This window comes from Seriola dumerili, unplaced genomic scaffold (assembly GCF_002260705.1).
Source record: "Seriola dumerili isolate Sdu_G_001 unplaced genomic scaffold, Sdu_1.0 BDQW01000070.1, whole genome shotgun sequence".
In the NCBI taxonomy this organism is placed as follows: domain Eukaryota; kingdom Metazoa; phylum Chordata; class Actinopteri; order Carangiformes; family Carangidae; genus Seriola; species Seriola dumerili.
This window is the reverse complement of record NW_019174325.1, coordinates 440,199-466,792: the sequence shown is the minus strand read 5'-3', so window position 1 is coordinate 466,792 and position 26,594 is coordinate 440,199. Positions and strand designations below refer to the sequence as shown.

At 41.9% G+C, this 26,594-nt stretch overlaps 3 protein-coding genes across 4 annotated transcripts; all 3 read left to right on the top strand.

The window, feature by feature from the left end:
• The first annotated feature begins 8,060 nt into the window (after positions 1-8,060).
• chmp4b (charged multivesicular body protein 4B) lies at positions 8,061-13,086 on the top strand. Its single transcript, XM_022743597.1, has 5 exons — positions 8,061-8,390; positions 10,406-10,583; positions 11,067-11,181; positions 11,846-11,972; positions 12,267-13,086. The coding sequence occupies exons 1-5, from the start codon at positions 8,207-8,209 to the stop codon at positions 12,329-12,331; spliced, it is 669 nt and encodes a 222-aa protein (XP_022599318.1). The 5' UTR covers positions 8,061-8,206; the 3' UTR covers positions 12,332-13,086.
• A 1,507-nt stretch (positions 13,087-14,593) lies between these two features.
• eif2s2 (eukaryotic translation initiation factor 2 subunit beta) lies at positions 14,594-20,361 on the top strand. Its single transcript, XM_022743608.1, has 9 exons — positions 14,594-14,710; positions 16,526-16,709; positions 16,852-16,952; positions 17,141-17,270; positions 17,353-17,453; positions 17,758-17,906; positions 19,132-19,188; positions 19,298-19,383; positions 19,844-20,361. Exons 1-9 carry the CDS (start codon positions 14,696-14,698, stop codon positions 20,017-20,019), a joined length of 999 nt encoding a protein of 332 aa, XP_022599329.1. The 5' UTR covers positions 14,594-14,695; the 3' UTR covers positions 20,020-20,361.
• Positions 20,362-21,651: 1,290 nt separating this feature from the next.
• LOC111220522 (serine/arginine-rich splicing factor 6-like) lies at positions 21,652-26,468 on the top strand. 2 transcript variants are annotated; one of them, XM_022743601.1, is made up of 6 exons: positions 21,652-21,860; positions 22,246-22,379; positions 24,114-24,232; positions 24,356-24,558; positions 24,682-24,768; positions 24,921-26,468. In XM_022743601.1, the coding sequence occupies exons 1-6, from the start codon at positions 21,754-21,756 to the stop codon at positions 25,372-25,374; spliced, it is 1,104 nt and encodes a 367-aa protein (XP_022599322.1). In that variant the 5' UTR covers positions 21,652-21,753; the 3' UTR covers positions 25,375-26,468. The 2 variants fall into 2 exon arrangements, with proteins under 2 accessions (XP_022599322.1, XP_022599321.1); XM_022743600.1 differs by having other exon boundaries at positions 22,246-22,406.
• The last annotated feature ends 126 nt before the right edge of the window (positions 26,469-26,594 follow it).

Below are 26,594 nucleotides of genomic sequence, written 5' to 3'. Positions count from 1 at the left end.
TTGTTGTTAGAAATCGCTTGATAATATTAACTGCAGCACAAATTATCCAAAATTTTACTTGATTAAATGTAAAATGTTTACTAGAAGAAGAAAATGAACTGTTTTTAACTTATAAACAAAACACTATGTTACTGTGAAGTTCAAAAACAACGAGTCAACAATATGGAAAGGGAGAAAAACTGTATTGGGAGCTGTGTGAAAATCTGTCTCACACAAGTTCTTGATACCATTTTAAGGAAGGTGATGAAGATAATACCCAGAGAGAAGAGCAGAGACTAGGACCTCTCACAGTACCACAACAGGTGAGAAAAAAAACACAGAATTATTATACAACCTCCCATCTCTCACACAGTCAAACTACTGCCATTCTCTATGTCCCTCCATCATTTTAGAGATGCACCAATCCACGTGTTTCGGTTCAGATCTGATTCTGACATTAGCACTCTTTTTTATCTTGAATAATATTGTTATTAACATCAATTTTACTGTTGTTGTTGGTGTTATGTGTATGATATTAATTTATGTAACCTTTTTCTCCTGGCTTTTAAAATCTGCATATAGGCGATCAGACTATAAGTTACAGTCGTTGCTTCATTCTTATGTTGTTCTGTACGCACCAAGTCTCCTCTACACTGCTACATCACAGACAGTGTAGTAAACAGAGATGTACAATTCACAGATGTCTTCACATGAGCTTGGCTTCTCTTCAGCCGCCCATAGTGGCTCGGTGCCATCAGTCCAATATCCATTCCATGAATTAGGTCACTGTTAAATCGGTTCAGTCCCATCTCTAATTCTTTTATTTATACAATAAATTATGGACTTGTGTTCCTCTCAGGAAAGTGAAGATGCCACCCAAAGAGATGAGCTTGGAGCAGAACCTCTCACAGTGCCACAGGTGAGACAAAACTACAGTATTAGACCACTCTACCTCTGTTGCTTACTCTGACAGTCAAATTACAATTATTATCTCTGTTGTTTCTTTGTGTCATTCTTAGGAAAGTGATGAAGATGATGGGCAGAGAGAAGAGGAGAGAGCAGAACCTCTCACTGTGCCACAGGTGACAAAACTACAGTGTCATATAATATGCTCCACCGCTATCCCTCTCTTTCACTTTAATGAGTTGTTCATTACTGTCTTTTTCAGGAAAACAACGAAGATGGAAGCCAAAGACAAGAACAGAGAGCAGAATCTTTCACAATGGTGCAGGTGAGACAAAACTTAAGCATTAACATGTGAGGTTGATTACATTTTTTTAACATTAGATTCATTTGCCATTGGACTAACTGTAACATATTCTGCAGTTCATTGACATGTACACTTTCCATCCATCAGCTTCTTTTTTCTTTCTCATGTGTTGTAGCTTCTGTCTATTTTCCATGCTAAGTGCAGTCTGCCGAAACAAGGCTATGAGTAAAACAAATGAAACCTGATCAGTTTCATTGCAGTGCTTCTTTTTCTATCACTTAGGACAATGTCCCTCAAGAGGTAGATGATGTCCACTCCTCCCATGGACTAACGGAAGGGCAAAGCATCATCTCGATTCTCTCCTTTGCATTGAGACACAACACAACAGGTGTATTAATGGAAGATCTGCTGAAACTGCTCAAATTGCATTCTGCCCGGACTAGTGCAGTTCCAACAAGCAAGTATTTTCTGGAGAAACCATCAGCTGATATGTCTGTGAATGTTCTCATTCGTCCAGGTCATAGTTATCTCTCTCTCAAATTGAATCGAAGGCAACTGGACTTGTATCAGAAAAGCAACCTGATATATGCGGTCAAATGCAGTGAGGATTGCAATGACCTATATATTGGGGAAACTAAACAACCTTTAAACAAACGTATGGCCCAACACAGGAGGGCAAACTCTTCAGGCCCTGTCTCAGCTGTCTACTCCCACCTAAAGGAAAAGGCACACTCCTTTGAAGACAGCAATGTCAAAATCTTGGACAGGGAGGACAGATGGTTTGAAAGGGGAGTCAAGGAAGCCATCTATGTAAAAGTGGAGAGGCCATCGCTAAACAGGGGAGGTGGTCTGTGACACCATCTATCCCCCATCTACAATGTCGCCCTTTCATCGGTACCCAGGAGGGTCAACAACATAACCTCAGACGACTCTCAGCGATCGTCATCCACCAGGGGCTCACCTGACCCTAACGACTGTCGTTCACAGGGGACAACAACAGGGTCACCTGACCCCTAACGACGGTCGTCCACTTGAGACCATAACAATGGTCAGGTGAAACCAGTACTTTCACAGGTACTTTGGTGGACCCACCCACAAGAGGTTAAATACCTGGGTCCTACTCCATTTTCTTGGTCAGACTAGTGCGGACTAGAGAGACCAATACATGATGAACTGATGAAGCCGCTTGGATAAGAGGCGAAACGTCTTCCACAGACAAATACAAGTCCAGTTGCCTTCGATTCAATTTGAGAGAGACATCAGCTGATATTACACATCAGTTCAAACGACACCATTACTGTGGAGTTTGTACTAAGTACATTGGTTCTTCACAATCTCTGGAAGAAACACTCAAATGTGTGTCATGTTCCTCATTCACAACAGTGAAAGCCAGTTTACAGGAAGGACATTTCTTTATTAGCATACTATTAAAGGATCAGCTGAAAGATATTCTTGAGCACCAGGATATGCAGGATCTATGTTTTTGTGCTGATGCCCATACAAAGCATGTAATAAAGGACATATGTGATGGCACCTTATATCAGACCTTGAAAAATAACAGTAAAGAGGATTTTCTGTCCCTCACATTCAATTGTGATGGTGTACCAGTTTTTCAGTCCTCCAAATTTAGTATTTGGCCAATATTATGTTGTGTTAATGAGATACCACCTGAGAGTAGAGATAAACATGCTTTTATGTGCTTTGTGGTTTGGAGCCAAGAAGCCAGATATGTCTTGCTTCTTTAAACCATTTGTTGAGGAGTGTGCCAGTCTTTCTCAAGCTGGTTTTGAGTGGCAGCATCCTAGTGATCAGTCATTCAGACACATAAAAGTGCACACGTTGTGCTGTGTATGTGATGCAGTAGCAAGGCCATTACTACAGAATTTTAAGCAGTTTAATGGTGAGTATGGCTGTGGAGTCTGCCTTCACCCTGGGATGCAAACAAGGAAAGGAAAAGGAAACAAGGGTTTACACATGTCCAGATGAAAAGCCAAGTGACAGAAATCATAAAACCACAGTAGAAATAGGACAAATAGCTGAAAGAGAAGGGAAGACCATATTGGGCATAAAGGGCTCATCTGCTCTTGCAGATTTACCATTGTTTGATCTAATCAATGGGATGGTCCCTGACTACATGCACTGTGTGCTGCTTGGTGTGTGCAGATACATGGCGAATTTATGGATGGATTCTAAAAGCAGTTCTGAGCCATGGTATATTGGTACACAAACAGCCATCATGGACAGATACCTCTTGTCTATTAAGCCTCCAAGTATTGTTGCTCGTGTTCCAAGATCTCTAACAGAGCGCAAATTCTGGAAAGCCCATGAGAGGCAGCACTGGCTTTTGTATTACAGCTTGCCAGTTCTGAAAGGCATACTTCCACAGAGGTATCACTCTCATTGGGCGTTACTGATAGAGGGCATAAGCATTCTGTTGGGGTCTGAATTAAATGCTGATCTGATAAATCACGCACATGACGCATTAGTGTACGTTGTTGGAGGTGTGCAGTCACTGTATGGGAAAGAGCACATGACATTTAATGTACATTGAGTCCGAATGGGACTTGTTCCGCTCTGCTATTGTTGAGGCGGCTGTTGCAAGCTGCGGCCGCAAGGTAGCTGGGGCCAGTCGTGGCGGTAACCCCCGTACCCGCTGGTGGACACCGGCGGTGGGGGAAGCCGTCAGGCTGAAGAAGGAGGCCTACAGGGCGTGGTTGGCCTGTGGGTCTCAGGAATCAGCTGACTGGTACGGGCGGGCCAAGCGGAGTGCAGCTGCGGCAGTTGCTGAGGCAAAAACTCGGACGTGGGAGGAGTTCGGTGAGACAATGGAGGAAGACTATCGATCGGCTCCAAAAAGGTTCTGGCAAACCGTCCGGCGCCTCGGGGGGAAGGCGGCAACTCGCTCACACTGTTTACAGTGGGGGCGGGGAGCTGCTGACGTCAACTGAGGATATAGTGGGACGGTGGAAGGAATACTTTGAGGAGCTCCTCAATCCTACCAACACGTATTCCGTAGAGGAAACAGAGCCAAGAGACCTGGGGATGGATGATCTAATCTCCGGGGCAGAAGTCGCCGACGTAGTGAAACAACTGCGCGGTGGCAGAGCCCCGCGGATTGATGAGATCCGCCCTGGGTATCTCAAGGCTCTGGATGTTGTAGGGCTGTCTTGGTTGACACGCCTCTGCAACATTGCGTGGACATCGGGGGCAGTGCCTTTGGAGTGGCAAACCGGGGTGGTGGTCCCCATCTTTAAGAAGGGAGACCAGAGGGTGTGTTCCAACTACCGTGGAATTACACTCCTCAGCCTCCCTGGAAAGGTCTATGCCAGGGTACTGGAAAAGAGGGTCCGATCGATAGTTGAACCTCAGATCGAGGAGGAGCAATGTGGTTTTCGTCCTGGGCGTGGAACTGTGGACCAGCTCTTTACCCTCGCTAGGGTGCTGGAGGGAGCATGGGAGTTTGCCAATCCAGTCCACATGTGTTTTGTGGATTTGGAGAAGGCTTACGACCGTGTTCCCAGGGGCTCCCTGTGGGGGGCACTCCGGGAGTATGGGGTGGATGGCCCCTTGTTAGTGGCCATTAAATCCCTGTACCAAAGGAGTGTGAGTCTGGTTCGCGTAGCCGGCAGTAAGTCGGACCTGTTCCCGGTGAGGGTTGGACTCCGCCAGGGCTGCCCTTTGTCACCGGTTCTGTTCATAACTTTTATGGACAGAATTTCTAGGCGCAGCCGGGTGGTGGACGGGTTTGGTTTCGGTGGCGGGAGGATCTCGTCTCTGCTTTTTGCGGATGATGTGGTCCTCCTAGCTTCATCGAACGCCGACCTTCAGCTCTCGCTTGGGCGGTTCGCGGCCGAGTGTGAAACGGCTGGGATGAAAATCAGCACCTCCAAGTCTGAGGCCATGGTTCTCAGCCGGAAACGGGTGGATTGCCCGCTTCAGGTCGGGGGGGAGGCTTTGCCTCAGGTGGAGGAGTTTAAGTATCTCGGGATCTTGTTCACGAGTGGGGGTAGGATGGAGCGGGAGATCAACAGGCGGATTGGGGCGGCGTCAGCAGTGATGTGGACACTGAATCGGTCCATTGTGGGGAAGAGGGAACTAAGCCGGAAGGCGAAGCTCTCAATTTTCCGGTCGATCTACTTTCCGATCCTCACCTATCGTCATGAGCTTTGGGTAATGACCGAAAGAACGAGATCGCGAGTACAAGCGGCCGAAATGAGTTTCCTCCGCAGGGTGGCCGGGCTCAGCCTTAGAGATAGGGTGAGGAGCTCGGTCATCCGGGAGGGACTCGGAGTAGAGCCGCTGCTCCTCCATGTCGAGAGGAGCCAGTTGAGGTGGTTCGGGCATCTAGTGAGGATGCCTCCTGGAAGCCTCCCTGGGGAGGTGTTTCTGGCATGTCCCACCGGGAGGAGACCTCGAGGTCGACCAAGGACACGCTGGAGGGATTATATCTCTCGGCTGGCCTTGGAACGCCTCGGGATTCTCCTGGAGGAACTGGGGGAAGCGGCTGGGGAGAGGGCTGTCTGGACCTCTCTGCTGAGGCTGCTGCCCCCGCGACCCGGATAAGCGGGAGACGACGAGACGAGACGAGAATGGAATGAATATTATTGGATATAATTGCTCGTAAAATGTTACACAATGTTAGCAAAAAAAACAAACAAAAAAACAGTCCATTGTCATTATGAGTTGAAAACCTGCTTTAGTCAATCTTGCGTTTCTGTGTAATTTCATTGTCAAATCATGTTGTTTATGTAAACGTCTCCCATTTGTGACAACACAAGTAAAATTTGTAAGTATTTTCTATAATATTTGCAACAGTTTAGTTTCATTGATGATTGCCCAACTTATATAGGTCTGATATTACATTTTCCTACTAAGGATATTGTATACAACATCACTGTCATATATTGTTCTGATAAATACCCAAATCATACAAGTTTCATTTTGTTCAAATTTACTAAGGATCTTATATCTGGTTTCACTGTTGTATGCTTTACTTACAAGTTTCAGACAAAGGAGATACAAATTTTTATAAGATTTATCTATATCTTTTCCATATGGGTTGGCACTCCGCACTGCTACTTGGTTGTCTGTTACCTGGATTATTTTATATCTACCAAATTCTTATTTGAATACTAGGAAAGGTCAGACGGAATCTGTTTGGTCACCTGAGAGAAGTTAAGCAGATTTATATCCTACAAAAATATCAAGTTTATGTTTAGTTCTATGTGCTTCTATACAGTACATAATATATACAGTTCATCATACTATTTGCCTTTCTTTTTTTTATCCTAATAAGTTGCTGTAAGGTTTGGATGGTGGTGAACCCTTACAACCAGGATGAAGGCCAGCAGGATTGAGGTGCAGGCGTGATGGAGAAATAAACAGCATCAGTCACATAAGGATTGGTTTCAGAGCTCTGATTTTTGTTTACTGGTGACCATAGGCAAGTTACAAAAGAAGTCCAACAGCTCTTACATATATGTAGCAGAATGGCCTGACAACAAAAGCAGTCTGGCTGGTGTAGCAGGTCACAATGGATGGCAGCAGCAAAGGTGACATTACACCTGACCCCCCCCCCCCCCCCCCCCCCCCCCCCCCCAAATACCCACAGTCTCTACCAAAATATTACATTGTGAAGGACCCCTGAACACTACCACCATAAATTTAGAATACATATTTACAATTTAACCTTACTCATATTTACATACACAAGATACACCTGACTTTTGGCCTAACCCAGATTAAATAAAATGCATAATAAACTAAAGAAATACCAAACAAAAGCCAAACTTAACAAAAACCCCTCTACCCACTCCCTCTCTCTTTCCTGCCCAATTGGTACAGCCTAACAAGGTAATTTACACCTGCTGAGTCCGGTGGCTGCATTTCCATGTGTGCACTCCATGAAAACACGCCCCCTGGAAGTAGACCTCAAAGAGAGAGTGATTAGTAGAGGTTCCCAAAATAAAAGCACAACTTAACAAAAATGAACTTCCTGTATTAGTCAATGTGTGTTGTTTTTCACCTTAGTGAGGGGGATGCTTGCCAGCTCCCCCACAGTAACATTACTGCTCTGATCATGGGTACTATCTTCATCTCTAATGTGGTGTTCCTTAACTAGTTATGAAATAAGTACAATAAAGTGATTTGATAAACAGCTGAGAACCCAACCCCCCCCAAGTTGTCTTGTTAAGTTATGTTATCAGTGACATTGTGTTAAATGAAATTTCCAAAAATGGTTACAAAAAAGTTTAAAAAAATTAATTCACATGAATTAAAATCATTAAAAGCAGCACATCCTTACATTTTGAGAAGTGGGAACAATGAAACCTTTTTCATGTTGTCATGAAAAATGACTTAAAAGATAAGGCTGTTGAATCAACAAACAGGCTACCATTAAAAGACCAAAACCATCAATGTTTTCCAAAGTTCTCAACATTTTCTTATTCATATTAATTTATATTAATTTTCTGTCAATCAGTTAATCGATCATTCAGTACATACTGTTGAGTAGTTTAATGTATAACAAAGCATCATCTTTTATAAGCTTCTAAGCTTCTAACATGTTTTGTATATAAAAATCTGAATTTGTAGAATAACTAAGGCTGTCAAATATATGCGCTATATATATATATGTATTCAATTAAGTAATCCACTGCCATGTTCACCATACAGAGAAAACAGAGAGAATATTAAATAAGAAGGAAAAACAAATAGACCATAGAATAGAACAATAATAAAAGATCAAAGTAAAGATGATTAAAAAACAGATTTAAAGCACTGCAGTGATTTTCGGTGCTGCAGTTGCCCAGCAGGTGGCGACAGAGAGGCAACAAGCGACGCAAAAATGACGTCATCGGGCCTCCAGGAAGTAGAGAAACATCAACAATCCTTCCAGGTTCAGGCTGGAGCGAAGTGTCAGTGTAGTCCAACAGCGAGGTAGCCGAGCCTCATTTACTCTGGTATTACGGGGATTTGTTTATTTTTTGATAAATAGTGTGTTGTAGTTTTCCAAATATGTCGCTGTTTGGTAAGATATTTGGAGGAGGAGGAAAAGGAGGTAAGGGACCGAGCCCACAGGAGGCGATCCAGAAACTCCGAGAGACGGAGGAGATGCTAACGAAGAAACAGGAATTTCTGGAGAAAAAGATCGAACAGGAGCTGCAGATCGCCAAGAAAAATGGCACAAAAAACAAACGAGGTGAGATTTTAGGGTGCGATTTCCTTATAGTTTCTTTTGTTTACCCCCAAACTGCCTGGTCAACAACACGAAGCTAAGTATTAGCCCGTTAGCTAAGTTGGCTAAGTTTGCCGAGCTGTCGTAACTGTTGGCAGCCCCGCCGAGCCTCGTTATCACGGCTGTGGTAAACAGTATAGGTAAAGAGGAGTTTCACTGACTGCAGGACGGATTTGGTTATCTTAATGTTGATTATCGGGAACTTCTTTTCACTCAGCGAGCATTGTCTTCTTCTAACATGTCTCTGGTGGTCCTCTTTTCGTGTGATTGACCAAGGCCATTAAACATAATCGAAAGACTCAGTTGAAGGTGTGGCACTACAGTTTTAGTCAAGTCTCCTACCGCACACGGACTGGCCATAAATATAGTGGCTCAGTGTGTCAGGACAAGGGTTGAGTACTGGAATCTTAAAAGGACGTGGTATCACTGAGAGGGGCACGTGTTTGCACCTTGGTCATAGGTCTGTACTGAAACCTATAGACTTCCAGCAGGTTGCACAGATGCCTGCAGTATTATGATGGGTAATATGGAAACAAGTTATTACAATGACCATCAGACCATAATCTCGTACAACATAATGCAAACTTTATTTATGTTTATACATATATACAGTAGAATGAAAAAAAGCAGGTGAAAACATAATGCAGCTGAACAGGTGAAAAAGCTGCAATGCTGGCAATTGATACAAAACCATCTTAAGCAGTCGATCAGATTACGACAACATGAAATCACATTGCATTACAGATTGCATACTAAAGCCAGAAGTGACACGATCACTGGCCATGATGTTTTCTTCCTTTCAACAACAATGTCCCTGCTTATTCTTTATGTAAAGATTTTAGTAGGTGTGTTACATGTTACATGCTCTAGTTGATGTCAAGCTCATTTGAGATCGAACTGGAATGTTGTTGACAACGTTTGATAATTTGTTGTAAGGGTGGTGTGAGAGAAACACTCACGGAGAGTCTGAAATGAATGATTAATAGTAGAAGGTTGGCTGTTAAAATATATGACCATTATTATGCCTGTGCACAGGGTCACCAGAAGGATCAGTCCTCTGGGATCATGAACATATATAGTCTATAATGTGGAAGTCTGTAGTTCTGAAGACATCTTGTCATACATGAAAGTATTGATTAAGTGTTAAATTTTGACCTGATGATGGTGCAGAACAATAGGTCAAGGGGTCATCAAAATCAGTGGTGATAATCCTCTGAGGAGCAAAAATACCCAAACTAAATTTCATGCCAACCTGGTCACTGGTTGTTGAAATATGTTGCTCTCCACCAAAGTGTTGGACAAAGTGAAAAGTGATGGACAGGCTGACCAGTGGATTGATAAATGTCATCACAAGTGCAACACAAAATCTTGTTGTTATTACAATGAAAGAAAATAATTAAATTTTTTTTTTAAAGTTTTCCATTCAGTGAACAATCAGTGGAGGTTGGCAGGAGTTATATTTCATTAAATGTGAAAGGATTGTCCCTCTGTACTTGGCTAGAATACTACATTGCCTTTACTCTAATCATTTCCTCCTCCAGCTCCACAAAGGGTGACAGAATGAGTCAGCTCAGCATGGTGCTTTCTGCTAGTGTCTTCAGCCTATCAGGTGTTTGAGTTAGTGGTTGTGGTCATGTGACGACTTCAGCTGAGTAATTTCTACTTTCCCATCTTTCCATTGTATCTGCCAACAGGCTTTATCTAATTCTCCTCCTTGTTGTTTGAATTGTCACTAACATTTTTGATAAACATGTATGTCACTGGTGGATCACTCGATTTCACAGAGCATAAGATATGGTGCTAACTAACACTGCAGATTCAAGCTCCAGTGACATTACTGTTCAATCAATCCCTGTGATACACTGCTTTACTTCACTCACTCATTGAATTACATCTGTACACTGTCAATCTGTTTTTGTGACAATCCGATCATCCTGACTTGTTCTCAGCTCATCTTCTCTCTGCCTTTCTCTCCTCAGCGGCTCTGCAAGCTTTGAAAAGAAAGAAGCGGTACGAGAAGCAGCTCGCTCAGATTGATGGCACGCTGTCGACCATCGAGTTCCAGAGGGAGGCTCTGGAGAATGCCAACACCAACACTGAAGTGCTCAAGAACATGGGCTTTGCTGCCAAAGCCATGAAATCTGCCCATGAAAACATGTGAGAGCGGGCATCTACTCACTGATTACGTTCCTCAGAATTTGACTGATCGATCAATTGGACTGAAGTGAAGCCTGTTTATAAAAACCTCATCGCTTCTTAATTGCCTTCATGGGACCACAGGGACAGTAAAAAATATTCAGTCTGTTTTAAATCAATAGAAAGATTATGGTGAATATACACAGTAATACCTCCCTAATCCAAACCCATCAGCATTGGATGTCATTTGAATCTGTAATAGGGCTTGAATGACAAAAAGAAACCTAAGTTATAAACAGTCCCCTGCTAAAGTGCTAACATGTAATTTATAGATTGAATGGATAACATCAGTAGTTGCACATTCTGGCTACTTGTGCATTGCTGCATGCCTTATACATCACTCTGTGAATTTACCATCATGTAGGTCAATGAGGCTTGGTTAAAGGATGCTGTAGTGCACACTGTTTTACTCAGAGTTGGTTCCTCTCCTTGCTGTCATTTCAGGGACATTGACAAAGTGGATGACTTGATGCAGGACATTACAGAGCAGCAGGAGCTGGCCCAGGAAATCTCAGACGCCATCTCTAAACCTGTTGGTTTTGGAGAAGAGTTTGATGAGGTTCGTGAGATCTGATTTCACAGCTGTGAGATTTCTATTTTCTAAATGCACTGTGTGATTCTGAACTGGTTCTTGCTGATTTATTTTGAGATGGACTCTAACTGTTAATTCAGGTTAATCTGACATTAAAGACCTTTCACACACCTGACCCACAAATATTATTGGTCAGCAGCCGAGCACATGATTTTTCTTGTATCCTGTTCAACATAGTGAATAATGGATCTGTTAGGCCTCACCCTTCATGCTGCCCTACCAGGCTAAACATTGCTTATTGACCTCTGTGTTTCTTGAGTTTTTTCTCAAGTGACATTAAGGCTATTGAATCAACCTTAATTTTGAATGGTCTTACTCATAGATCGACATCCATGCAGTTGATTGTATCCTGGGATGATATGGCAGAAAGAATAAATAAGTTCTTTCTCAATGTCTGGGTCAACTGACTTGGAAGTATTTAAATTTAACTGTAAGTGAGATGTTTTACTCACCAAGTGCACAGACATACAAGGTTACACAGCCTGAAACCAATTTTGAAAATGAAAATTACATTTCATATTTTATCTGTGTTTTTGTTAGGAACAACAACTTTATGTTTTTGGTGTTGCGTGAATTAGTTTGTGTTTATGCTCATCTACAATGCTGATTGCTGTGTTTGTGTCTTTCTCAGGATGAGCTGCTGGCGGAGCTGGATGAGCTGGAACAGGAAGAGCTGGACAAAAACCTGCTGGAGATTGGGGGACCAGAGAATGTCCCCCTGCCCAATGTGCCTTCTTCTTCATTACCTTCCAGACCTGGTAAGAAATTTTTGACAAGCCTATACTATAACTATGAGCTGACTACAGCACCGGTTTCTATTAGTGAAAAGAATAGTTTTACATTTTGGGAAATATCCTGTTTAGATTTGTTGAGAAGCTAGAGACCATTAAATACTAGGATTTAAACTCAACTGGAAAAATAAAGGGTTTGTCACTATGGAGATCCCTGGGTCAGGATGAGGTCTGGAAGCCAGTGGATATCAGCAAAACATAACATGACCAATTTGTTTAATTTGTCTCACATCTTTTATTTCTGTCTTTTCACTCTTAAAGCCAAGAAAGAGGAGGATGAGGACGACATGGAGGACCTGCAGCGCTGGGCGATGGAAGCCATGTAAATGCAGCAACTGCCACATCATACCTGCTTCAGAGAGGGAAGAGGAAGGAGCGAGGAGGGAATGAATGGACTGATATTATGTTGTGTGTGAGTGTTTCTGTGTGTCTGAGGAGAGCTGACTGTCTACTTTATGTAACACTACAAAAAAGCAAAAATGCTGTAGTCTCTCTTTTTCCGTCCCCTTCACCACCTAAACCCAGAAACCCCCCGTCGCTCAATGAAAATGAGCGAGTCGGGGGCTTTTATATTGAAGCTCTATCACTGTACCTTGGCAAAGTTACCTAATATTTTTACCCTCGATTTTAATACAATACTAGCACTTCATGGTCCTTGTACTGGTCAGGGCTATTTCAGTGCCCACTGAGCTTATATTGAGTGCAATATTATGAGCTCTGTGGTGCGATAAAGGAGTTGTTTTCAGATTAGTGTTATGGGCTGTGTGGCATGGTTAATGTCACTGGATGACAGGGGAATTTTCATGGGAGCTTAATCCTCAAATATCTGTTTCTGACTCATATTTACCTGTATTTGTGGCGTTAAACTCGCTGGATTTTTTTTTCTTTTTCATTTTTGAGAAAAGTAATAATCAATTGCTCCCTGTTTTTTTCTTTAGTTAATGCTCTTGAAAATAGGAGAGTAGCTGAGCATGTGCTGGATGAAGAGGCTATGAACTGTGTGTTTGCCAGAATCGGAACCTCATCTTTTGTTTCAGGCTGTGTGCTTTGTCCCCCCCCCCCCACTCTTGTCGCTATTGTGCGGCGACCCCCCCACCACACACACACACACACACACACACACCCCACACACACACACACACACACAAAAAAACAAAAAAAAACAACAACAAAAAAACAAAACAAAAAACAAAAACAAAAACTCCCGCAGATGCATTATCCCCAGTGGTACTTGTTATTTGGTGTAAATATCCCAAATATGTCTCTTTTTTATAAAATACTGTATCTCTGCTGTCACAGAGAGGTTCTGTTGAGGTTGTGTGAAGCATGCAACAATGGGAAATCACTAAAACAAATAATGCACAGCTAGAAAGAGAGATGTTTAGCCTAATACTTTCATCCTGCTCTGTCTGTCTAAGTCCTCATGAGGGTTTTCGTTTTAAATTGTATAATGTTTAAAAAAATATATAATAATAAACTATTGTCACACCTTATTAACTGCATCCAGAAGGAGATGGTGGTTTAAAAAAGATTATAGTCAATCTACAACATCAGCGATTTGGAGTTTAAAGAGTTAATTCCTTTAGTTTTTCAAAGTCATGATGTACATTTTTTTACATTAAAAAAATAGAAAAACATAACACAAGGACGAATGGAGAAACATGTTTGCATTTCTATGTTTTATTTATCCAGATGAGAATATTATTTGCAAAATCATTAAAGGTTTTCAATTCTTTTATTGTAGTGGAAGCTTTATCTTTTCACTTTGTCATTGTGTGATAGCAGTGTATTCAGTGTGTCAGTTTTTCACCTGTAGGTGTAGTTTTATAGGCTCACACAATCCATTTCATTATTGATTTATGGCAATTATTTTCTCGATTATATTCAGTTAAACCTTTTGTCATTTATAAAGTGTCAGAATATAGTATAAAAATCTCATCATAGTTTTCCATAGCCCTAGGAAAAGTCAAAGTCAAAATTCAAAACTCAAATATTTTAGACCCAAAAATTTTTTAGAGGTCTCACGCAACATGAGTAAATAACCTGTAAATACACTACAATTAAAACGTAAGTAAGGAGACCATAATCACTCATATTAAGGCCCTGTATCAAACTTACTATATTTGTCCTGCTTTTTTAGGTTTTTCGTGTTGCCTTTTGATACTCATAGTGTTTGACATTTACTAATCTTCATATTTCAGGACAATGTTATCTGGTAAACTCTCAAACCGCAATGAGACTTTTAAGTGATGATTTAACTCTAACCAGTTGTGTAAATACTGTACATGCTAACAGGTGACCCTGTTCAGGCTTGCTCTGAAGGGTTTGAATTGGGCTTTAAATTTTGCTTTTTGGAGGGACATACTTTAAGATCACGAGAAAGAAGCAGCATAACTGTGATTATCCAGAATAAACATATAACACGTACACATTACTGCTGGAACAGTTCTATTACACATCTACAGACTCTCAATGGACAGTAATTAGTAACGGTTTTGGTTCTGCGACGTTGCTCTTGAATAGTGCTCGACTGGAGCAATCCGTCGCGGAATTTTTACGTCTGGATTCGTCGACTTCACGCATGCGTACTGCGGCTCTACCGCTGATGCAAGAAATTTTCGGCGCAGCGGTGTGGGACTGATCGGGAGACAAAAAGTAGCCAGATTTCAGACACTTTTCAACCTGCAAATATGTCAGGAGACGAGGTGAGTCGCTGTGATTTGTCTGACGGGTAGTCCGTGTCGGTGTCTAGAGTTCTTGGGTGAATTTAGGTAAATTATTGGATCAGATGGATGTTGAAGATGACTTTGGGCCTGGGCGCTGCTTCTCCCCTCCCTGTCCGCAGCACCTCTCACATGGCTACAGGCGAGCTAACAACGGCCCGACCGAGCAAAAATAACAAGAAAATTCCCAATACACCACTGTATCACGATCTATCGCGTCGTGTAGATCATTAATATTTGTAGTGGCTCGCCAATCCGCTCTATCACAGTCGCTGGGTAGCTGAAATTGAAGAACCGAAGTTAGCGAGCTAGCGTTAGCTGGCCGTTAAATAAGCTGCTGCGCTTATGGTTGATTTTTCTCAACCAGAAACCGAAAAGACAAAGGTTTAATTTAGCTTTTTCATTCTATATTACTGGCATTACTCTGAAACAGAGTGTTGACAGAAACAATTAACTGCTGTTTGTCGTTGTTATAAGTAAATGTGGCGATTTTTAGTTTTCTTTCAGTTGCATACGAGTTTTAAATCAGTTCAACGTTGTATTTGCAATGTAGCGATATGTGCAACTAATTTTCTTAACTAACTAATATTGGTTCATATGGATACGACGACAAACGAGGAAAGGGATGTACATGTCATTCAGTTGCACACCAGCTCCTCCGGGATTCTCCCGGTGGAGCTGGTGGAAGTGGCTGGGGAGAGGGCTGTCTGGACCTCTTTGCTGAGGCTGCTGCCCCCGCGACCCGGATCCGGATAAGCGGGAGACGACGAACGAACGAACGAACGAACTTTATTTCCGAAAATTGCATCAGGTACCTGACATATCAGCAGTCGGTAAGCCCGGGAAGAGAATCACAATATTGTAATATTACTCATATCACCTCTTCTGCATTATCTATTCATACCGTTAAAACTTTCGTTTCTGATTGTTTGGCTGGTGTCTGTGTGATCACATTCATTATCGATTAATTTAGTGTTCATGGTTCCAGGTAGACATGTTCAGATTACCATCCTTGTCTGATAAGCAGTCCAAAACAATTAGATATTCAATTAATGATCACACAATACTAAAAAATTTTTTTTGGCATTTGTGGTCAACATGACATAATCTGATCTGCAAAATCTTTTTGCAGATACCTTTTCTGCAGATTGACAACTCAGTAAGTAAAGTGGTTGCTGCAGGTTTAGATACTTGCTTGGTTGGGCATAAAATATATTAAACTACAAGGTATAGTGACAGTACTCCAGTTTCATTTAATGTTACAAGTTGACTTTATTTGGTGAAAGTAACCATGAGCTAAACTTATAATAATGTCACTGGCAGATGACCATGGTGTAAGACTGATAATAGACTCTGAGGTGACCTGATGTGTGAAAATAACAGAATCAGATGTCCTTCTCCCTGTGCCTCATCTGGTGTTGTCGTATGTCAGATCTTATGTCCTGTGACTCATAATGACCACAGTGAAACACACTGAAAATGACCTGCAGTGACACAGGCGAAGCTTAAAAATTATACCACTATTTAAACAAGTGATAAAAATTTCAGCCAATGATTGACACTGAGACCGTGTTTCTACAGTAGCCAGAGATATCAGTTTTAAGTTAACACTGGTAACTTAGAAGAAAAGTGGACAGCCATCTGGAACTGTAAAGAGTTATCAGATTGTCTGCAAGGTTATTGAATCATAAAGTATTTCTCACGTGGGAAAAACGAACACGTCACAGCTGAACCACCATTTGTAATCTTGTCAACAATCATAAAATTTAATTTCTTTAGTGTTTTTTCCTCCCGCAGATGATTTTTGATCCCAACATGACCAAGAAGAAGAAGAAGAAGAAGAAGCCCTTCATGCTGGATGAGGACGGAGGAGAGGGGGTGGGAGGAGAAGAGGCTAAAGAGGTGGAGGCAAAGGAGGCAGAACCAGAGGCTGGAGATGACAAAGAGATAGATCTGGATGACGATGAAGGCAGGAAGAAAGGTTTGAGTGAAAATAAAGATGGTTCTCACTGAAAGCGCACATTTAAGCCTCAATATCGGGGCATATTCTCCTTGAGGGATGTTACTCTTCTGCCAATATGCATTAAGGTAGAGCTAATCTGGGTTTGTTTAATCTTCTCTAGAGCCGTCTGATGACTTGAACGATCTGAACTTCTTCAACCAGAAGAAAAAGAAGAAGAAACCCAAGAAAGTATTTGATAATGATATCGAGGAGGGATTAAAGGTCAGTGACTGCTAAATGACTACCATTTTTCGATCTTTTTTCTTCTAGTCTCGTCACTTGTAGTCTGCGTATTTCTGTCCTTCTAATCATCTTACATCAGCTTTTTCCACTTTTACTGTTGCTTTCCCATCACTCTCCTTTCTTGTCTTAACCTCCTTGCTGAATTTCTTTTAATTGGTCCAAACCAGGAACTAAAAATTGAAGGCGAACAGACAGAGGCACTGGAGGAGGACAACCTGGACTTGATGCTTCCTACCAAAAAGAAAAAATCAAAGAAAGTAGATTTTGATGAGGGAGAACTATTGGAGAAGGACGACGGTGAGAACAAGTCACCTCCTCTTTAATGTAGCAAACTAAACAAAGATGTACGTGTGATAATGTTTGTGTGATGTGTTTCCAGCTCTGGAGGACGATGAGGGGAAGAACAATGATGGAATCTCATTCAGCTCCTCGACAGGACCAGCCTGGGCTGGCTCAGAAAGAGACTACACTTATGACGAGGTAGGCAACTTGTTAACACACACACAGTTTTCACATTACATGATTTTAAGACTGACTGTGACATACACTTTTCATCATGAATAGATTAGCTTAGAAATCATCAGCTCATCAGCATGGTTCTTATATTCCTGGAATCCTGATGTTTTCCTCTACCCTTCCAATGCAGATATCTGCCATGTTTTGAAAACCTGTGGTCATACGGACAGAAAAGTCAAGAATTAAAGCATCTTTAAGATCTTATCTTGATTTAAACGCTGCTGGTATCAGCTTCAGTTGGCATAACTCTCTGGCATCTCTTTGTCAGCTCCTGAACCGAGTCTTCAACATCATGAGGGAGAAGAACCCAGACATGGTGGCTGGAGAGAAGAGGAAGTTTGTGATGAAGCCTCCTCAGGTGGTCCGAGTGGGAACCAAGAAAACCTCTTTTGTCAACTTCACAGACATCTGCAAACTGTGAGCCTCCCAACTTCCACACTGACCTCCTAAACGGTTCCTGTCAATCTCAGTTAGGGTTGGTCGATCTGGCCAAAAGATTATGTCACAATCTTTTTAGGTGGAAACACAATCCACAATCTGAATTGGGAGTCTGGCCACAGATTTAGTTGAACTTGCGATCATACGACTAGTTGTGCGTATGGTAGCCTGAACTCAAAGCCTGTCACTTCAACTCAAAGGCACAACTCACAAATCCTGTTTCTGTTCTGATTTTATTCTGATAGTCCGGATTGGAAGTTGTGATTCATATCTTTGATGCACGCTTATTCTTTCGAATGTCTGTCTGCTCGCCACTATTCTTTGGCCTGCCTGTCTCTTGTCCCGCAGACAGACTGTAACTCCACCGTCTTCGACTGCAACTGGTGGTATGGTTCTTGTTCTGCTCAGGTGTAGTACTGATATAGGTGGCACTATGCCAAGATCATAGAGGCTGCAGAGCAGAACAAAGACTGCTGTCTCCAGCTGCACTTAGCAAGCTAGCTGTTTAACTGCTAACAATAAGCTGGTAATAAGTGTCTGAGCTTTTAAATTTTAATATCATGTTTCTCTTCTGCTAGACGAAAGCCCATTTTACAATCTTCAATTTCATCTGCTCTTGATTATGGTGATACTGTATATATGCATGCTTTTCCAACCACCCCAAATCCTCTTGACTCAATATTTTATATGAAAAGGTGGGATGGTCCTCCTTCACAAATGGAATGGACCAGCATTGTATGTTGTTTATTCATTAGGCTCTACTGCATAACTGCCTTGTTACCTCTGCTGTCTGCTAGATTAAAGTACAGCACATGCAATGTCAGGTCACAGGACATTTTAACTGAAGCTGTATCTCTTGTTCACACTGAACTTGGAAAAACTGGTTTCAAATACTATGCTGCATACAACTGGTTATATTTGTACACAGGCCTCTCTTGGAAAAGATTCAGATCTTAGTGAGACTACCTGTTTTAAGTAAAGCATTTAATAATACAAAAATATGATCACATGCCAAAGTAAGATCGTCCAGGATATAAGACTGTCAGATCACTCACCCCTAATCTCACTTCACTTTGATACTTAGAACGTTTGACTAAAACCAATTCAGCTGATTCAAGCCAAACTCCCAGTTCTCTTTTTGTAATATATGATGATGAATGGTCTTGTGTTATCTACGAACTGACTTCTCATACTTCCATCACAGGTTGCATCGTCAACCTAAACATCTCCTTGCTTTCCTGTTGGCTGAGCTGGGAACAAGGTATGTCCTTTTATTTACAGTGTACGGCTCTTATAGTTCACCACTGAAAGGAAACATCTCTGTGTACACTCTAATGAAAGTTTGATTTGTGCCTTTTTTCTGTTAACAGTGGTTCCATAGATGGAAACAACCAGCTTGTGATCAAAGGCAGATTTCAACAGAAACAGATAGAAAATGTGTTGAGAAGATATATCAGTAAGTGGGAATTAAACCTATTATTTGTATTTTTTTTTTTTAATTAATGCTTTAATTTTGTGCATGATCAATCTGTTTTCCACCATACACACAGGGTCTGATTTCAGTTTTGGTCCGAGAATGATTTATTACCTTTTATAGACACTTCAATGCAACTGGGGCAGAGATGGCTATCAGATATTATGAAATCATTTTTAGTTGGTGGAATTCATCTTGTCATCTTAATCAGTCTACAATTACAACATAAGTAACAGCTCCCACAAAGTTTTCACTTCAAATTTCACATTAAAATGTATTTAAATGTCACCAGTCTCCTCTGGAAGAAGCAGAAGTCATAAAGTTGTACAAAGCCTTTTGTGTCACCTTGTACTTCTCTACTGAGAACAAAATAACATCTAAAGGAATATACAGTGAGCACCTCTGTACACTGCACTGCTAATAATTGTCTTCTCCCCTGCAGAGGAATATGTGACATGTCACACCTGCCGTTCCCCAGAGACCATCCTGCAGAAAGACACTCGCCTCTATTTCCTGCAGTGTGAGACGTGTCACTCCCGCTGCTCTGTTGCTAGCATCAAGACTGGCTTCCAGGCTGTGACGGGCAAGAGGGCGCAGCTCCGCGCCAAAGCCAACTAAAGGCCACCGAAACTGGGCTCCTCCTCCTCTCTCGGCCTCCCCTTTCCCCTAGGGAGGGCTGAAGCTGGGGTCGGACGCCACCTTGATTTGTTAAAAGGACTCTCTGAATCGAACTGCGGGAGGGTTTGGCAGTTTAGTTGTGTCATGGCCTGACCAGGCAGGGAGTGAGAGAGTATCTAAAGCTGACAGATGGGGTTGAGGCACTGTAAGCAGATGATGTGTACCACATACACTGTAGGATGCATTTGTTGTCTCGCTGATGAACCCTCTGTCTCCAAGGTTGTTTTTTTTCCCCATTTGCTGTAATTCTTGGTTCCTGCAAGAAAATTCTGATTTAACATGGCTTGAATCCTTTCTCATTCATTCTTCTCCCATTAACCATACACCAGACATGAATATTTCTTTGAATAAGGAATCCATTTCTCCATGCAACCAGCCAAATTGTAGTTAAGCTAAATTGATCTGCAGTAACAGAGCATAGTTGCTCTGTTAATTGTAACTGTGTGGCTCATGGTCGCTTCTTTATTCTTGAGCTCAACCTTGCTTAAACTGAAGGTTGTGTTTCTGTTTCTGGTCTGGCTCCAAATAACAGAACTGCCAGTCCCGAATTTTTAGCCCTAGCTTATCAAGAATGAAAATCAAAGTCATCAGGCTGGAATACATACAGAAAGATGCGTCACTGTTAACAAGTCTGTGACAGGCACCTAACACAGATCTCCTTTGATTGTTTTATAGCAGATGACCACAAAGTCAAATTAATAGGGGGAAACCACCTTCTCACTGGCAAATTTAATAGTGAGGTTGTGTGTGAGACAAACTGAAATTGTAAAGTGTGAGTGCTATTGAGGCATTTATGAGCAGTTGTGTACTTAATTATTTCTTCTATTTCAAAAGTTCAGATCAGTACAAAAATGACCTCTAAGCTGGTGCGTTGGTCTCCTCTTACAGGTCATTATTTTCAAATGTGAATCAAGAACTTCGCAACACAAGCCAGGATATGAAGAGTTTCAGTCCAGTGATACTGGATACATGATATTGGTTCTGTTCTGGTTTGAAAAGAAAGTGAATAACAAAGTCTGACTGGAATCATTTTAAAACCTGGTTTTTACAAAAATAAAATATTCTCTCTCTCTCCATTACTGCTTTCTCTGTACTTATATTGTCACAGTTTCTTTTGTACAGAAAACAACTGGTATGTGTACCTCATGACTTGCTGAATATTTAGTTTCAAAAATGTATGTGAAAACATAGCTAAAACGACTTGAGACAGTTTGCTCTTGAGTTCTGTGACTGATTACCATTATTGATTAGTCACAAATTTGTTAGCACCACAGAAATAGAACCGGCAAAGATGGGCGCTCCATTCTCCACCTTATGGTTCTGTTCTTGGAGCGGTAGTCTGGTTGTAACACCTCATTTGTTTTAGTTTATATTGGTCGGTCAAATTCATAGTAGATTGATCGTTCAGTTTATAAAAATGTCGGAAAATAATTAAAACAACACGATCGCAGAAAAATTGCTTGTTAAAACGGGTAGAACTGACAGCAGCTTTTAAATTGAAGTTCCGTAGCGGAAATCTCCCACCGTTAACTTCACAGTGATTGGCTGGTTTTGGCGCAGTCGCTGTCAGTATCTCAGTAGTAGGGTCATTTCCTACCGCAGAAGCGTCCTACTCCATAGCCGTTTTTGTCGAAGAACAGTCCTTAACGTTAACAACATTGATTGGTGAAAAACATGCCTCGGGTTTATATTGGACGACTGAGCTACCATGTCCGCGAAAAAGACATTCAGAGATTTTTCAGCGGATACGGGAAACTCATGGAAATCGATTTAAAAAACGGGTGAGTTTTCGGTGGATTGCTAACGTGTCTTAGCTGGTGTTAACCTCTCGTGTTAACGACGTCAGTGCCGATATATGAACATTTCACGTTTTAAAGCAAATGTATTTTTATATCCACCGTCGCGTCAGCTTGCAAAGTTTTCGCTGTTTTGCTGGAAGGTTACCATTACAGATAAATTTTTTATTTGTTTGTTGAACTTTGGTCTTGCCCGTGTGGCCAATGTCGCGTGGCCAACATGGCGTCTTTGTGTTTGTTATAGCGCGGAGCTAGCGGGCCCTGCTAACCCTACAGCTAGCTCAGAGTGAATGAACAGTATGTTGACTGAATATGACTGAAACTCTTTTGTTGTTATTGATTTATATCTAAACTTTGTTTTCCCCTTTAGTTATGGGTTCGTGGAGTTCGAGGATAACCGGGATGCCGATGATGCCGTATATGAGCTGAACGGGAAAGAGCTGTGCGGGGAGCGTGTGATCGTCGAACATGCCCGGGGTCCGCGGCGAGACCGAGATGGCTACGGTGGGGGTTACTGGGGTGGTGGGCGCAGTAAGTGCAGTCTATTACAAGATACCCTCTCTTCCCCATCCCCTTGGGGTGAGGTGTCGATGTGGACTGCACAGAGAACTGTTTTGTTGATTCATACGGCCGCTGTTGATAGGCTTACAGCTTTAGTTTACACATATTTGACTTTTTACATTGACTTGTTTGTCAGGTACACTGTCACGATCCATAGCCAACCAAGCCTTGAATGCCATGTTAATACGTTATGTTACTGCACTTTTATGTCTCAGATTGCATGCAGACATGTACAGTTAGAATAATATAAGTAGTGATACTGTACTCATAGTATATTTATAGTTGTTACTGTATGTATTAGCACAACCAAATGGAGAAGTTCCTATGTAACCAGGACTTATCTACCTTCTTCTTGTTCAGGGAATCCAGTTTAACTTTTTTCCCCTCAGTCTCATCCTGCTGAACAGTTCTGAGTTTCAACCATCAAGGGTTGGTGACCTGCAGGTTTTTGCTCCTCCCCTGTGAGCCGCACTTGACTGGTCTGTGGTTCATTAATGGGAATGAACAAAAAAATGCAAGTCAGAGCCCTCAAACAGCAGAACTCTGTCTAGGCTATAGAGTTGGCATTAGCTAAGGTAACTTGAAAGCAGGGATTTCTTATCACGGTTTGCAAAGTGCTCTTGGATGATAATTATGTTATTTGGTGAGTGATGTTTTTGAAGGTGTGAATTTCCAAATTTGATGTTTGCACCACAGAAGAAAGCTAATCACCACAAACCTAGCTAGTGTAGTTTTAGCTTAATCATTAAGACTAGCCTAACATTTTCTTGTGAAATGTGTATTTTTAACTTTGGTATATATATTTTTATATTCAACATTAACAAAAGTCCTTGATGTTTCAATTTGAAAGAGTCCAGTTGCGGGCTGAGGCTGAGAGTCCATTGAGGCTAAAGATGACTGGCTAAGATGACTGCCTGTTCCGTTTGGCCTTGGCTTTCACCTTACAATGTGTGTGTGACCTTTGCCCCCCCCTTGATCCTTGGCTGACCTAACCGGAAGCCATGATGACAGCAGCCTTTTGCCAATAGACCAGGGGCGATGGTGAGGATTGCCATTGGTTTTTATGTTGACAGCAAACATAAGTGGATCGGCTCTAGTAAAGAACTTACAATCAAAAGAAATGTTGTAAGTGGAAAAACTGGTAAACAACAAAATTTCAGACTGACATCTGGTCAAATAAAAAATATCAAAAGACTGGTGTATGTGTTTCTCTACACCGTTCTTTCTCAATTTGATTGAACAGTGTCCTTGACCGCAACCTTTGTGGATGCTTCCTTTCTGTTTGTGTTACAGGGTTCAGAGGTCTTGAAAGAACATCACTGTCCATTTGTTTATGCAGCCAAAGCATCACAGTGTGATGTACAAAAGTAAGATAGGCTTTGTATTGCCGGAAACAGATGCAGTGGTGTTCTTTGCAGCAGAGAACAACTTCGAAATACAGAACAATACAAACTTTAAAGAGCCCATGCAGTGGCTTATAGATCACTTATCTGAAGCTTTGTTTGAAAATGGGATCAGAGGGACTCCTTACATTGTTAAGTTCAAATTTTTACCCCCTTGGACTTTTATCTGGCAAGTCACTGCCTTGTGTTCATTTCATAAGCCAGGCCAGTAGTTCTTTGTGTCTTGGCCATTTTAGTTGTTTCTAACTTTTTTCATGTGCTGTTGTTTTTAAAGGTAGTGGTTACAGCAGCCGAAGTCGCTCTGGCAGGGATAAGTATGGACCTCCAGTCCGTACTGAGTACCGTCTCATAGTGGAGAACTTGTCCAGCCGCTGCAGTTGGCAGGACCTCAAGGTACATGTTTGAACACGAGCAGTTTCCTCAGCTTGGTTAACTGTGGTCATCACAATGATAAACACCACCTAGACTGTCAGGTTAGTTTATTATATTTCCCTCTGCATTTTCTGCATCCACCAGGACTTCATGCGTCAGGCAGGGGAGGTGACCTACGCAGACGCCCACAAGGAACGCACCAACGAGGGAGTGATCGAGTTCCGTACTCACTCGGATATGAAGAGGGCTCTGGACAAGCTGGACGGTACAGACATCAATGGGCGGAAGATTCGTCTGGTGGAGGATCGACCTCGCAGACGAAGATCCTACTCTGGCAGCCGCTCCAGGTAAGAACACTACAGCACTAAAGAAATTCTTTAAGTGTCAGATTTGCTGCTGTTGCTGGCAAAATCACAACACAGAAGAATTAGCTATAGGTTTGTTTTTAAGCTTTGTCCTGTCATCCTCAGGTCTCGTAGTCGCCACCGCTCCCGCAGCAGAAGCCGCAGAAGCCACAGGAGCAGGAGCTCCCGTAGTCGCTCCAGATCCCACTCCAGGTGAGGATGTGCATGATCTATAGAAATTAAGAATAAGATGATTTTAAAATACTGACATAGATAATAAAATACTGGCATAGATAATAAATGTTTCAAGCTGTGTATTGGATCCTGTGAGGAGCGTTGAGTTGATAAGCATTTTTTCCTTACAGGTCTCGTTCCCGCAGCAACAAGAGACATCATCATTCCCGCTCCAGATCTGAAAGGAAGTCTCGCTCCAAGTCAGGAGAAAGCAAATCACGGTCTCGCAATCGCAAATCACGTTCTCGATCCCGCAAATCCAAATCTCATTCGCGCTCCCACAAGTCCCGATCACGTTCGGCCGACCGAAAATCCAAGTCCCGTTCAGAGAGCTGCTCTAAGGTAAAGTCAGAACGGGATTCTCGCAGTCGGTCCAAGGAGATGTCTGGCGATAAGAAGTCCCACAGTCGTTCAGCTTCCCCAGTAGAGAACGGGAAGGAGGAGCGTGCTGCCAAATCTGCCTCCCGCTCCCCTTCCCCACAGGAGGATGACCGCCGGTCCAAGTCAAGGGAGAAACGTTCAGCCTCCTGCTCAAAGTCCCGCTCAAGATCTGGCTCACGGTCTAGATCAGCTTCTCGGGATTAGTGGAATTAGAGAAAGGCGTTCTCTTTGTTGAGCTTGAGCCCTGTGCTGTACATAATGAGCAGTGTTGTCATACTGACTTACGCTTCCTGATTTGTCTACTTTTCTCCTTCAAGAGTGCACTTGTCTTAAACATTTTAGATGCAGTTTTATTAGAGGATGCACCACAGTGGCAGGGCTATTTTTTGGAATCACTTCGGCCCCTGAATCTGCCTCCCAAAAATTCAACTTGTTATACCAGTCTGTTAAAATGAAATGCTGTTAGTAGCTGCAATGAAGTGCAAATGAAGTCAATTATTTTAATTTAATTATCCCAGTTTGCCACAGATCTTGTTGGTTTGATTCAGTTCACTACCACTAATGTCTGTATCATCCATTAGCATTGTTTGATACAACTGTTATGATTTGTAACTGCATGGTTGTGGGAGAAAAGTAGCATATGGATGCAGAATTGGAGTCGTTTCTTTTTGTGATCTGCGGTATCAATACTTGCTTTTCAAGGAATCGGCTGTCTTGGTTTTGCCTTGCGAACCTCTGAAATGCACAACAGGATGAAAGACCTTGCACTGCAGAACTGCATATTTACAAGAAAATAAGGGTTTGTATTTCATGTTTGAACAACTTGTATTGTAGGCAGACTACTATGATCCCTTTTTGACCTCTTGTACATAGAACCAGTGATCAGCATCTAAAACTGATTTATTGCTTTTTTTTCTGTAACTTTGAGCAGGTTGTCTGTGTAAGACCCCCTTTTTTTATATTTGGTTATTTTTAGTTAGGCTAAACCTTCAAGGCCTCAAATGCAGTGTCCTGTTTTCCTTGAATTTCCTGCTTTGTTCTGATTGCAGCCTTGAGTCCTTTTTTCGATTTGTTAAATCTTAAGGGTTAAGGATTTTGTCAAGCCTTTGCTTGTTTAAAGTGTGCGGTTGTACTGGAGTTATTTTGTACGCGAAAGGTACATTCATTCAAATCTCTGGAGGGTCTGCTTCTGGGTTTATAACAAGAACATCATCAGACTTTACTGAATGCAGCCCCTCTCTCCATCTTGTGGAACAGATTAGTATTTTTTTCTCCATGCAATGAGATCTAAAAGAAAATGTCCTTTTTTTATTGTATGTTCAATTAAAGATCTTAATGAAAAATATTGGCGTGTTATGTTTTGTGTCAGGATTGTAAAAGCCTTGACTGCAGTATCGACATGACCTATATCCTGCTAATTATAT